This window comes from Haliotis rubra, unplaced genomic scaffold (genome assembly GCF_003918875.1).
Source record: "Haliotis rubra isolate DU_JTF1 unplaced genomic scaffold, ASM391887v1 Scf1, whole genome shotgun sequence".
Lineage (NCBI taxonomy): Eukaryota > Metazoa > Mollusca > Gastropoda > Lepetellida > Haliotidae > Haliotis > Haliotis rubra.
This window is the reverse complement of record NW_025764891.1, coordinates 10,422,235-10,436,763: the sequence shown is the minus strand read 5'-3', so window position 1 is coordinate 10,436,763 and position 14,529 is coordinate 10,422,235. Positions and strand designations below refer to the sequence as shown.

General features: G+C 39.8%; 1 protein-coding gene across 2 annotated transcripts; it reads right to left on the bottom strand.

The window, feature by feature from the left end:
- Window positions 1-1,314: 1,314 nt before the first annotated feature.
- On the bottom strand, window positions 1,315-10,378 carry LOC124286212. 2 transcript variants are annotated; one of them, XM_046722663.1, is made up of 4 exons: window positions 10,266-10,378; window positions 8,095-8,368; window positions 6,536-6,693; window positions 1,315-2,194 (listed from the first exon to the last, which is right to left on the bottom strand). In XM_046722663.1, exons 1-4 carry the CDS (start codon window positions 10,321-10,323, stop codon window positions 1,956-1,958), a joined length of 729 nt encoding a protein of 242 aa, XP_046578619.1. In that variant the 5' UTR covers window positions 10,324-10,378; the 3' UTR covers window positions 1,315-1,955. The 2 variants fall into 2 exon arrangements, with proteins under 2 accessions (XP_046578619.1, XP_046578544.1); XM_046722588.1 differs by lacking the exon at window positions 6,536-6,693 and adding an exon at window positions 3,849-4,006 and having other exon boundaries at window positions 1,317-2,194.
- Between the last annotated feature and the right edge of the window lie 4,151 nt (window positions 10,379-14,529).

Sequence of the window (14,529 nt, the reverse complement as noted above, 5' to 3'; positions counted from 1 at the left end):
CAGTGAGACTCACAGTTTGTTACTCAAATACCATCTCCCTAAAATGTTAAATAGTTACTAAAGAGAAATTTTGAAAGGGCGGGTAGGTGTTGTAAACCAATACTGTATATCATGAACAACGCTTCAGTGTCGCACAATGAACCAGTCCATACCAGTAGCCTATAGTCACCGACGGCACCAGCATATATCACAACCAGGTGATATTTCATTTTATCCCCTGTAATCCCTTTTACACTGAGGGTCCCCAAAAGAAGACAATCATGATATATTGGTGACCCTTTATACCGCAGTGGAATCTCAATAAGGAGACAAACGTGGGATATTGGTGACTTATTTCGCTCTGGAATCCCAATAAGGAGTAAAACCCCTTAAATAAGGAGTCACAACATGGAAAACCTGGGATATTCGTGACTCTTATATTAGTGCAGTGGAACCCAACATGGAGAAACTCATGGGATATTGGTGATCCTTAATTCCGCTGTGGAATCCCAATATGGGAATCCCTTAATTCCGCTGTGGAATCCCAACATGGAGATACCCATGGGATATTGATGATCCTTAATTCCGCTGTGGAATCCCAATAAGGAGACAAGCATGGGATATTGATGATCCTTAATTCCGCTGTGGAATCCCAATGAGGAGTTAAACATGGGATATTGATGATTTAATTTCCGCTGTGGAATCCCAATGGGGATATTGATGATCCTTAATTCCGCTGTGGAATCAATTGAACATGGGATATTGATGATCCTTAATTCCGCAGAGGAATGATGATCCAAGGAGTTATAACTGTTATTGGTTTATTTCGGCATGGACGAATGTAGGACAATTGAACTCTTCTGAAAGAGATGCATTTCACCTAAATATGAATGCATTTGAGAATTCTTTTTTCTTGATTTGCATAAAGCTGTGTTGTTAAGCGTTCTTGTAAACTAATACCTTCTAAGATATCTTTGATAGTTTGTCAGTAATTCATAAAGGTAGGAGGGTAACGTTTCTTTTGGCGTTTAGTGTATGTTTTTGTCTATAGAGTATGTTTTTGTCTATAGATCCGAATTGTAATTTCGGAGAATTTCTAGTGCAATCGCATTGGCGTAGTTTGGGGCTAAAATTCTTAGCGACTACGATAAAATCGTAGAGGTTGGCATCTCTGAGTTTTTTGTCCAGGGCCCCGTTCCACAAAGCGATGGTAGAGCTAAGGTGATCGTAACTCCCATACCTTAACATAGACTTACGACTGTCGTAGCGCTACGATCGCTTTGAGGAACGGGGCCCAGATTCGATTATTTACAGACTGCCGCCATAGAGCTGGATTATTGATAGGTGATGCGTTAAACACACAGCAAGCCAATAAATCGAACTTAACATATCATTTTTAGTTTCGACAAAATCAGTGAATGCGCTTATTCGCCAATGGAATCGGGACTGGTGAATCTCTGGATTAGATGTCGTACATTTAAGTGAATGAAAACAAAACGCAGACAGTAAGGCATCAAACAAAAGCTTGTATAAGCTTGATCATTCAGTATGTTATATGTTTGTTGTATGGTATGTAAATCAACTTGGTAATAGACAAACCTCTTAAACATGACAAAAGATTTATCCATTGATTCATCTTTAGTGAAAAATATTCGAAGAGTGATTAACATGTATCAATATATTTCTAAGGTTGACATTTAAACTTTAAAAAAACGAGGGTGGTGGGCTCTGTTATCAGACACGATCCTTCTGGTCAGGCGGTCAAGACTCTGAATATCTTGTTTTGTCCAATCAACTATTATAAAGGAATGGGAAAGGACTGGCATAGCAAATGTATTGGTGACTTTGACCTTGTTTCGAGCATTTAGCTCTGAGCTCCATATTTCTTTAAGCGAGTTCTTGACTTAAATATTGTTCTGACAATTTGTTTGTATATTGTACACTATACTCTCCGAACTAGATGACCGCCCACATTCTCAACAGAACTTCTCGTTCCAGGACTTCCACTGTGTTTCACCGTACAGTCCATACGTCGCTCTGCCAAACAGGTCGCACTGTCCAATACCGTCATGGCTGAACTTCCCACAGGCTTTGTCGTTAAGACACAGGATACCACAGGCTGTTGCTGCCAAGCCGGTGTTACCATTATTGAGTCGCTGTCCTTGGTACTTATAGCCAGAAGACTTTAGCTCAAATATGGCGTCGTTAGCCTTCCCTAAAACAATATAAGATGCACAATAAATGTCATACCTTAAAGCGTTGAAGAGTGTCACTTAAACAATATGAGAAAACTTTATGTAAATTATTAATTTAATTTACTTATGTGTTTTTTCTCCTTTTCCGTAAGCCGTATGTCGAGTTTGGGTCAAATACCTCTGGAGGTCCCGGTTCGATTCCCAACATGACTTCAACCCGTGGAGCTCGTTATTGGCGTTCCCCAACCTAATATTGCTGGAATATTGACAAAAATAGCTTATCACCTATCAAGACCCTCTTTAAAACAGTTGTAGTTTGGTGGCATGGGCGAAATCAGATAGATTTAACCGGATAAAACTATGTGGTTAAAGTCTGGAGTATGTGTGTTGAGTGTGTCTTATGTTGTGTTGTGTTGTGCCACACAAGGGTAACAAGAAGTATCATTCACTTTTGGTATGACGCGGCCGGGCATCGACCCCAGACCTTCGCTCTCCGTCTAGACGCTCTGTCCATCAGATTGCGGTCGTTAACATCTTAATTGTGGTGTGTGGTCTTGTGCATAGAGCTCAGGTCACAAATCAGATGAAGTTATGCAAAGTCTTTGGGTGGGTGACCATGGTTGGCAGCTTGACTCCTGAGAGTTTCTAGGACCTCAGTCTTGCCCCCAACGAAGCACATGTGTTACATGTGATCACACCTTCGACAAGTGAGTTTGTTCAAAATTGCCTCTGTTCCCGGTGGGATAAGTCATGTGACTATTAACCTTTTAACGCCTCACGGGCAGCTTGGGTTATCCGGAGTAATAAGACAGATGGAAACTAGGCGCTATAAAAATGAATTATTATTATTATCTTCTCAAATCGAATTTTAGCGCTCACTACCACTATTGAACGATCAGGGGACATAGAAATACATGTCAGAACGATCATAAGTAAACTGACCGACATACGAATTTGCAGATAGACCAAATTTTGTCGAGAAATTTCAAAATAGCCACTTCGATTCCAGACTGCACTATTAAAATTTTTGACAAGATTCACGATTCAAACTTTCAAAATGAAAATTTCCAAATATCTAACAGATAGCCGAGATTGTATGTCAGTTCTTGTTATGACATAAAGGCCTCTACGCTGTCAATGAATATCCACATGAAACGGGATATAAGAGATGCTTAGTTTAAAGTGATCTGTATTAACATTTTCAAGGCTGCATGATTAAACACATTCAGATTTTCAATATTTCCAATCATCATCAGTGAAGGATCTCTTTAATAGTAATACTTCACATTAAATGATTGATTTTTTAAAGGAAATTGACTTATTTAACACTTTTGATGTATCTAGTAAATATGTGATAGTCGAGTTGTTTTGCCGACAGATTTTATTATGAAACTTATCAATATATACCTTGTTTTAGTCACGATATGGCTGAAATACTGCCAACGGGACTTAAAATCTGAATTCACTCACTCACTCATAGTCACGATATGGCAGTAATACTGTCGATGTGACTTTAAATTTTAACTCACTCATTCACTTTCGCGATCTCGTCAGCGACGATCTGATTGGTCGAATGAAAGGTCGTTCTGACGTCACCTGTCCGTATTTAGTGCTAGCGGTCACTTAGACCTGCTTGTGAGACTGGACATTAAGGAGATATCAGTCATGACCTACCAAACAGAAATCTGGCAGCGGTTGTGTTACTTCCTGCAACCTTCATGGTTGAGAACTGGCGTAGTGATACCGTGGTGTGGTTGAAGATCACACCCACCCCCTTGGTGTCGCTCTTCCCAAACGCAACATGGTAGTCAGACCACTCCAACCATAGATCCCTGGGAACATAAGTTATATACAAGAAAAGGGTATAGACTCTGTACAACAGTTGTACTAAGTGTACATTAGATTACACACATTACAAAAGGACGAATTGCAGTGCACAATAGCCTGCAAACACAACAGGAAGGCGAAACACGGTGTGCAATAACCTGCACACATTACAAACAGTGTAATACGTTACACAATAGCCTGCAAACAATACAAGAAGCACATGTGTTACATGTGATCACACCTTCGACAAGTGAGTTTGTTCAAAATTGCTCTGTTCCCGGTGGGACCAAGTCATGTGACTATTAACCTTTTAACGCCTCACGGGCAGCTTAGGGTTATCCGGGATTAATAAGACAAATGGAAACTAGGCGCTATAAAATGAATTATTATTATTATCTTCTCAAATCCAGATTTTAGCGCTCACTACCACTATTGAACGATCAGGGACATAGAAATACATGTCAGAACGATCATAAGTAAACTGTATATAACAAGTTTTATGGATAACAACTTCTTTATTTTCGTGGAGTGCGACGTTTCGATACAGATTCTTGTACCGTTGTCAAGCAAAGAGTGATACATGAAGTGTAGGAGCTGCATATATATACTGTATATAACAATGAAAACAACATAATAGACAAAGGAAACAACATAATTGCCATGATTGGCTAAGCAGTAAGCTGATGAAGCCAGTAAGTACATAAAGGATAGTGAATGGAAGCCAGAGATGTAGTTACAATGAGATGTTTATACAATGGATGCGAAGTTTATACAATAGACTGGGCTTGGTGGAGGAGTGGATCATAAGCAGATGGAATGAAGTATCCTTGGTCACGGTTGATGGTAGGCTTGTGGCGTTTGATGTAGAATGGCTTCTGTGAGCTTGCGTTTTAAGTGAAGTCCGTTTGGTTGTTGGCGAGAATGGTGATGTCGGACCACTCTATTTGATGATTGGGGTTGGCTTTGATGTGGTCAGAGATAGCTGATTTGGTGTCGGAATTAGCAACAGAGGTGCGATGTTCTTTGACTCAGGTGTTGATGGGTCGGGGATGTTTCACCTATGTAGCATTGTCCACAATCACAGTCTATTTTGTAAATAACACATTTCGGGTTGTTGTTGTTGACGGTGGGTTGTTTTCTTCCGTTGGCATGGAGGAGGTTGTTGAGGCTGGAGGACGCTGAGAAGGTAGTGTCTATTCCTGCCTGTTGTTTCAGGAGTCGGCTGATTTGGTGTGATGGTTTACCAATGTAGGGAATGGATATCTTGATGGGGGCTGATTCTGGTTTAGATCTTTTTGGCAGGAGGTGAAAGCGTTGCTTCTGGTTCTGTTGACCACATCAAAGCCAACCCCAATCATCAAATAGAGTGGTCCGACATCACCATTCTCGCCAACAACTTCACTAAACGCAAGCTCACAGAAGCCATTCACATCAAACGCCACAAGCCTACCATCAACCGTGACCAAGGATACTTCATTCCATCTGCTTATGACCCACTCCTCCACCAAGCCCAGTCTATTGTATAAACTTCGCATCCATTGTATAAACATCTCATTGTAACTACATCTCTGGCTTCCATTCACTATCCTTTATGTACTTACTGGCTTCATCAGCTTACTGCTTAGCCAATCATGGCAATTATGTTGTTTCCTTTGTCTATTATGTTGTTTCATTGTTATATACAGTATATATATGCAGCTCCTACACTTCATGTATCACTCTTGCTTGACAACGGTACAAGAATCTGTATCGAAACGTCGCACTCACGAAAATAAAGAAGTTGTTATCCATAAAACTTGTTATATACTGTACGTCTCAACTTCTAAAATGCCACTCAAACAAGTCATAAGTAAACTGACCGACATACGAATTTGCAGCCAAATTTTTGTCCAGAAATTTCAAAATAGCCACTTCGATTCCAGACTGCACTATTAACATTTTTGACAAGATTCACGATTCAAACTTTCAAAATGAAAATTTCCAAATATCTAACAGATAGCCGAGATTGTATGTCAGTTCTTGTTATGACATAAAGGCCTCTACGCTGTCAATGAATATCCACATGAAACGGGATATAAGAGATGCTTAGTTTAAAGTGATCTGTATTAACATTTTCAAGGCTGCATGATTAAACACATTCAGATTTTCAATATTTCCAATCATCATCAGTGAAGGATCTTTTTAATAGTAATACTTCACATTTAATGATTGATTTTTTAAAGGAAATTGACTTATTTAACACATTTGATGTATCTAGTAAATATGTGATAGTCGAGTTGTTTTGCCGACAGATTTTATTATGAAACTTATCAATATATACCTTGTTTTAGTCACGATATGGCTGAAATACTGCCAACGGGACTTTAAATTTTAACTCACTCATTGACTTTCGCGATCTCGTCAGCGACGATCTGATTGGTCGAATGAAAGGTCGTTCTGACGTCACCTGTGATGAGTGGTCCGTATTTAGTGCTAGCGAGCACTTAGACCTGCTTGTGAGACTGGACATTAAGGAGATATCAGTCATGACCTACCAAACAGAAATCTGGCAGCGGTAGTGTTACTTCCTGCAACCTTCATGGTTGAGAACTGGCGTAGTGATACGGTGGTGCGGTTGAAGATTACACCCACCCCCTTGGTGTCGTTCTTCCCAAACGCAACATGGTAGTCAGACCACTCCAACCATAGATCCCTGGGAACATACGTTATATACAAGAAAAGTGTACAAATTCTGTGCAACAGTTGTACTTAGTGTACATTAGATTACACACATTACAAAAAGACGAAATGCACTGCAAAATAGCCTGCACACAATACAAACAGTGGAATGTGGTGCACAATTGCCTGCAAACCCAATAGGAAGGTGGAACACGGTGTGTCATAACCTGCACACCTTACAACAGTGGAATACGTTACACAATAGCCTGTAAACAATACAAACAGTGGAATGCGATGCACAATAGCCTGCCCACAATACAAACAGTGAGATGTGGTGCACAATAGTCTGCAGACTATACAAACAGTGGAATGTGGTGCACAATAGCCTGCACACAATACAAACAGTGGAATGTAGTGCACAATAGTCTGCACACAATACAAACACTGGAATGTTGTGCACAATAGCTTGCACACAATACAAACAGAGGAATGTGGTGCACAATAGCCTGCACACAATACAAACAGTGGAATGTGGTGCACAATAGCTTGCACACAATACAAACAGTGGAATGTGGTGCACAATAGCTTGCAGACACTGGAAGCAGTGGATGTAGTGCACAATAGCCTGCACACAATACAAACAGTGGATTGTGGTGCACAATAGCCTGCACACAATACAAACAGTGGAATGTGGTGCACAATAGCCTGCACACAATACAAACAGTGGAATGTGGTGCACAATAGCCTGCAGACAATACAAACACAGGAATGTGGTGCACAATAGCTCTGCAGACAATACAAACAGGAATGTGGTGCACAATATCTTGCAGACAATACAAACAGTGAATGTGGTGCACAATAGCCTGCACACAATACAAACAGTGGAATGTGGTGCACAATAGCCTGCACACAATACAAACAGTGGATGTAGGTGCACAATAGCCTGCAAACAGTGGATGTAGTGCAAATACAAACACAGGAATGTGGTGCACAATAGCCTGCAGACAAATACAAACAGTGGAATGTGGTGCAGAATAACCTGGGCACAATACAAACAGTGGAATGTGGTGCACAATAGCCTGCAGAGAATACAAAAACAGGAATGTGTTGCACAATAACTTGCAGACAATACAAACAGAGGAATGTGGTGCACAATAGCTTGCACACAATACAAACAGTGGAATGTGGTGCACAATAGCCTGCACACAATACAAACAGTGGAATGTGGTGCACAATAGCCTGCAGACAATACAAACAGTGGAATGTGGTGCACAATAGCCTGCAGACAATACAAACAGTGGAATGTGGTGCACAATAGCCTGCAGACAATACAAACAGTGGAATGTGGTGCACATTAGCCTGCAGACAACACAAAATAGTGGAATTACAGCTTAAGTAGAGGACATGGAGAACACTTTTACAACACAGCTCTTACACGTAATTATCGCAGTCCAGCACTTTGGGAGAAGGGTACGACGTCCCACCGGCAATACATGAACCACAGTTCCTAAAGGAAGTCCTCTGGTTGGACGCATCCCCTATCACTAACTCATATGATCCATCCACAGAGCCATCCCCTAACCAAATTAACGCGTCGTTGCAAGCCTTGAGCTGAAACTTGATACTGGAACATCCTTGAATGTCCACCCCATGGGACTTTGTGCTGACCATAACACCGTCTCCAGAGGAAAGTATCTCTATTTGAGATCCTGACAGCATAGAAATATAATAATTTTGTGAATGGTCAAACATCTGTTTCATCTTTGTGATTATTGTAAACACTGCGTGCTTTTCTTCGGTACCGTATATAGTTATTTAGCTATATTGAAACTATATGGCGGCGGTCAGAACCAGAAAATCCAGTGAATAGAAGTATGGGCATCGATCTACGCAATTGGGATACGATGACATGTGTCAACCAAGTCAGCGAGCCTGACAACCTGATCCCGTTAGTCGCCTCTTACGACAAGCATGGGCTTCTGAATTCTATTACAGATCTTCACGGGTCCCCGTATATATGGGTGACTGGGTGCTGTGTTGTCTCTTTTTTTTACCAAAATTATGATGATGGGGCCTGTTCCCAGATGGTTTCACCTAATGATAAACCTGTGAAGGTCCAGGATGGAATTGGTCCCCGCGATATCAGTCACTGAATTGTCTGATTCGATACAGACTGCCGTCAAATAGGTTGAATATTGCTGAGGGTGGCGTGGAAACAACCGAACAACCAAACGAAAACTACTGATAAACCTTCAGATGTGAACCATATGTCATTTAGCCATGGTAGCGCAAAGCATCATCATGATCAAAATGGTCATCATCATCATTACATGTACTTTTTAAATTAATATACTAGAAATTAGACATTTTAATTTAGTCAAGAATACAGATATTGAAAAACTAATTCAGATATGACATTTTGAATATTGACAAGCGAAGAAAATCCAGTTTTAAATCTTTACGAGATGTAATGTTGTTTAAGCAGTGTTCCAGCTGTATAACAACAGTCTGCTAACACTCGGGTCTGGACCAGACAATCATGAGCTACGCAGTTGGAATGCGACTACCCGATCCCGTTAGTCGTCTTTTACGACAAGCTTGGATTGCTGAAGACCAATTCTAACCCGAACCTTCACGGTTTTACTTAGGACAGTAATCTGCTAAACGCACTTTTGGAAAATAAGGAACATGATTGTTGTTACTTGCCAAAGATAATATTACACCAGGAACTATCTGTAAAAGCCCGAGGGAAAAATGAAAGTGAGTGTGAAAATGAATAATTATCACACTCTCAAAATACGACAAAATATATCACACAAAAATAAATGATCTACGGTTAATATAAGGGCTATGTGAAATTACAGAATACAAATTACCACCTAACTCACTGAGCTAATCTACATGATTGTATCAACAGCGCTGAAATGATGTGGTCTCATTCAGAACCTGGTAATACAATATACAACATATTCGTCTTGTTTGGCTTTAATCAGAAAATGTAAGGGCCGTTAAACCGTTGGAAGTACGAGGTCCAAAGCACGTACCTAACGCAAGTCAGAACATGGAAAAGAGTTTTATAGAAAAATATAACAAAGCTTACAAAGACCTTAAAATCTAAGCAGCCTATCCTAAAACAATATATGTATGGACATTTGTGCTGGCTAATCTTGACACTTTATAGACAATGTAACCATTAGACAGTTCATGACGGTAAGATTAGTGTCTACACTAACTTGCTTACTGGACATTGAATCTCCCAACTGGCGTTGAAGCTATGTTGAAACACTTTTGTTCCTCAACGTTGAAATAACAGTGAAATAAGGTTAAATATATAACTTGAAAATACACTGAAGCAAGAAAATATTCCACAAGCTACAAGCATCTCTTACACTTACAAAAGCTTATTGTATATATATATATCTTCATCAAGTTCTTAAGTTCCAGGACAACAAAGAGTAATTGCTTTTTTCAATAATTAAGAATAAATGTCATTATAAAATAGCAATGCATTATGACACTAATTTACCTTTTCTCGAAGTTGGGATTCCGTTAATAATAACATTAGGGCAATGCAATGTGGATTTGGAAGACGGCGAAGACACTTACCTTCAGCATAGAGAATACAAACTGACAAGCACAACACATGCGACATGTACACGTTCATGTTTTACACTGGCGATGGGCACTGTAGGGTGTCTGGAACCAAAATAACCTCTGGAACCAAAATGCTTATTAATGTATTCGTAATTATTTGTGTGAGTTTATGTTTTAGCATAATTGTAAAGAAAATCAATGAATTTACAGAACGTGCAGACATTCCCATGTCCAAAGTTAATGGAAAACATTGATCGAAGCATTGTTGTGACTGGCAATCTGGCAGAACTATTGACAAAGTTTCAGGTATTTGCCATTGTACATGTACACTTGGAACATTTTCTATGGAATCCTGGAAGGGACATTGTCGCGTTGTCGCGCTTTGGTTAATTGTGCCTCATTTTGCTTATTTTTGAGAGGGCGACAACGCGACAACGCGACAATGTCCCTTCCAGGATTCCATAATTTTCAGAATACGTTTGCACACTACCGTCACACATTGCATATAAACAGTGTATAGAATAAAAGACAAAAACTTAATTTCGTTTAGAATATAAGTACATGTAAATATTTCCTACGACACGGAGAGGCATAGCCAGACTTTAACAATACCATTGCTGCAATCGTTAAACGTTTCACACGTTAAATTACGTTGTTTGAAAGAGCTGGAGCGAAGTGGCAGCCATGGTTCATAACATATTTACTTGCCTATTATAACGGTATATATCTATAAGTGAATGTACTATGAAGTCAAGCAACTATGTTTTCAAGGAGCGCTGGGTACAAAGCGACTTGGTAATATGGCTTTTGAAAACAAGGGTCAAAACATGTTTTCAAATTTGGTCACCTGACTGGTCTCTGTAAAAATGAATGTATACCTCTCATAGGATTTTATCATATTTATTTATCATAAATCGAAATCTACATAATCGATAGTACAAGTATATAAGAATACGTCCACATGTTTTATATTTTAAAAATACTTTTTTGTTTATGCATTCTGCGGAAGAGGATCTTAGACACTGTATCTTTGAAAAACAATATATATATATATATATATATATGCATTTTGGAGAAATTGCAGTTGAATCATATTTGGGTCATGTTGTTACAAATTCATTTATTACAAAAGTCTTCACTGAACAAATGTATTATAACAGAAAATAATCGAACCACTGATTACTTCTTACAAACCTTTGCAGGAATGAACGAAGGTTAAATATAGATAATAAAATTTCACAATAGTTCTTTTAAGTTTCAATTCCATAGAAAAAACTCGTTTACTTTCGTAGCCCTCAGTTTACGAACTTTTAACTGGTGGTCCTAATCGGTAGTCCGTTGAGAGTCAGTTCTTGAGTTACTCCGTTATGCGGAAGTTAAATTGTTGATGTCGTACGCCACAGTCAGTCAGCAACGTCACTTCAATAAAACAAGTGGTTGACGTTATGAGCAACTCTCTCACAACCGAGTCACTACAAGCAGTTACGAGAACAATGTAACTTGGACAATTTCGAATCACACTGGTGTCAGTATAGTGTGAAAAAACCCCAGTGAAATACATACTACCCGTCAAAAGTTTAGACTCACTAGTGTAAATGCAGCCACTTACTTCACTCAACTGTTCTAAACTAGATTTTGCAAAATAGAGTGAGTTTAGTTTTACGCCACACTCAGCAATATTCCAGCTATATGGCGGCGGTCTGTAAATAATCGAGTCTGGACCAGACAATCCAGTGATTAATAGCATGAGCATCTATCTACGCAATTGGGAACCGATGACATGTGTCAACCCAGTCAGCGAGCCTGACCACCCGATCCCATTAGTCGCCTCTTACGACAAGCATGGGTTACTGAAGGTTCATTCTAACCCGGAACTTCACGGGTCCTATATGTCTAGTGTGTATCTCTGGAATATGTGTTTGAAACAAACCATCTATCGCTTAAATAATGTGCAGTTGAATAAAGGGTAAAACAATATGTTTAAATGAGTACATGGTGTCTCACATGAATTTTGAGCGTCCGAGGATTTTACAAAATGAACCTATGTACATACTTTGCGTTTAACTTTGACAAGAGTACATTAATCGCTGTCTTTTCGTGCTCCATAAAGTGAGTTCGAAGCGTAACAAATTTACTCATTACAAAATGTGGTCAAAATACCTGTAACGCATGTTGTCAGGGCTTAAGTGCTAGTCTACGAAACATCAGTTTACACTGATCCGAGAGGACGCGTTGGGTGATACTTGTTCTCCAAGTCTGACAGGAAGGTAGGGTCTCTTCCGTGAATATACTAACAAGTCAGTGGTTGTTATTCTGACAGGGAGTGAAGCTATTTTAAGATAATCTGTGGAAGACATCATTAGAATTCATGCAGCATTATTCCTGATCCTTCGCAGACAACCATTAGTTCTGCATCACTGTGGGCTTTCTTCCCACACCAAGCTACCATTCTGCGTCAGAATGAAACCAAGCGCACCTGCTATTGAAGTTAAGTGTGGGTATGTATAGGACGAGGCCTAGATTTTCGAAGCTATCCTAGTGTTGAGATGGTCATAAGTGCCATACATTAACATTAACTTACGACTATCTTAGCTCTAAGAGAACTTCATTCGTGAAGGTCCGGGTTAGAATTGACATTCAGTAACCCATGCTTGTTGTTAGAGGCGACTAACGGGATCGGCTGGTTACGCTCGCTGGCTTGGTTGGCACATGTCAACGTATCCCAATTGCGTAGATCGATGCTCATGCTGCTGATCACTGGATTGTCTGGTCCAGACTCGATTATTTACAGACCGCTGCCATATAGCTGGAATAATACTGAGTGCACTCCAAGAGAGCTTCGATAATCAAGGCCCTGAAATCGAATTTTTTAGCCCTTACTCCTACCTTTCCGTGTGGAGTAAAGTGTACACCATATTGAAGTATCAGTTCATTTAATGGCTGTAGTGCATGCATTATTCAATAATTGCAAAGAGTAGATAATAAGAAATAATCATCCAAACTAAAGCAGGTGTTAACAGTGTGTAAGTATTTGAAAGATCTATAGATATTCCCTAGCGACGTTTTGTGTTCCATGAGAAAAAGAAATGACTGAACACTTTATTCAACTCACGCATATTGGACATAGTCTGGTGACATAGCCATATTGCACCAGCATTGTCAGTCAACTTGAAGACCTACTTTACGAAGGGTTGAATAACGTAGTATGAGACCCAACAATGCTCGGGACTTAGGCTTTCATTGCTCCATATCAACAAGTGTAATAGACCTTTAGTGTTTTCTCATTCATGTAATATAATAACTGTCGAAATCATATTTCGGTTCAGAGCAAACTGGTAATCTGATTTGAGCTGTGCTTCTGTGTCTGGAATAATCCATTCCCTGTGCACGTTTGCATGTTTGCTGCACGAGTCTGTTTTGTTATTACTGTTGAACACAACAGATACGATCAACACTTGAAGGAAACAGTCACACCAGGCTGTTGAACACAGCAGATACGACCATCACCTGAAGGAAACAGTCACACAAGGCTGTTGAACACAACAGATACGATCAACACCTGAAGGAAACAGTCACACAAGACTGTTGAACACACCAGATACGATCAACACCTGAAGGGAATAGTCACATGTGGAACACATTGAACACAACACGATACGAATGTAAGATCAACACTTGAAGGAAATAGTGACACAGGCTGTTGAACATAACAGATACGATCAACACCTGAAGGAAACAGTCACACCAGGCTGTTGACCACAACAGATACGATCAACACTTGAAGGGAATAGTGACAGTAGGCTGTTGAACACAACAGATACGATCAACACTTGAAGGAAACAGTCACACCAGGCTGTTGACCACAACAGATACGATCAACACTTGAAGGAAACAGTCACACCAGGCTGTTGAACATAACAGATACGATCAACACCTGAAGGGAATAGTGACAGTAGGCTGTTGAACATAACAGATACGATCAACACTTGAAGGAAACAGTCACACCAGGCTGTTGACAACGACATGTAAGATCAACACCTGAAGGGAATAGTGACAGTAGGCTGTTGAACATAACAGATACGATCAACACTTGAAGGAAACAGTCACACCAGGCTGTTGAACACGACATGTAAGATCAACACCTGAAGGGAATAGTGACAGTAGGCTGTTGAACATAACAGATACGATCAACACTTGAAGGAAACAGTCACACCAGGCTGTTGACCACAACAGATACGATCAACACTTGAAGGAAACAGTCACACCAGGCTGTTGA

What these genes read in the sequence shown, in the direction of transcription:
- LOC124286212 (XM_046722663.1), bottom strand. Translation starts at nt 10,323, where the DNA reads ATGAACGTGTACATGTCGCATGTGTTGTGCTTGTCAGTTTGTATTCTC. An exon ending in TTGTATTCTCTATGCTGAAG is followed by an intron (nt 8,369 to 10,265) that starts GTAAGTGTCTTC and finishes CTATGCTGTCAG; the next exon opens with GATCTCAAATAGAGATACTT. An exon ending in CTGGACTGCGATAATTACGT is followed by an intron (nt 6,694 to 8,094) that starts GTAAGAGCTGTG and finishes GTATGTTCCCAG; the next exon opens with GGATCTATGGTTGGAGTGGT.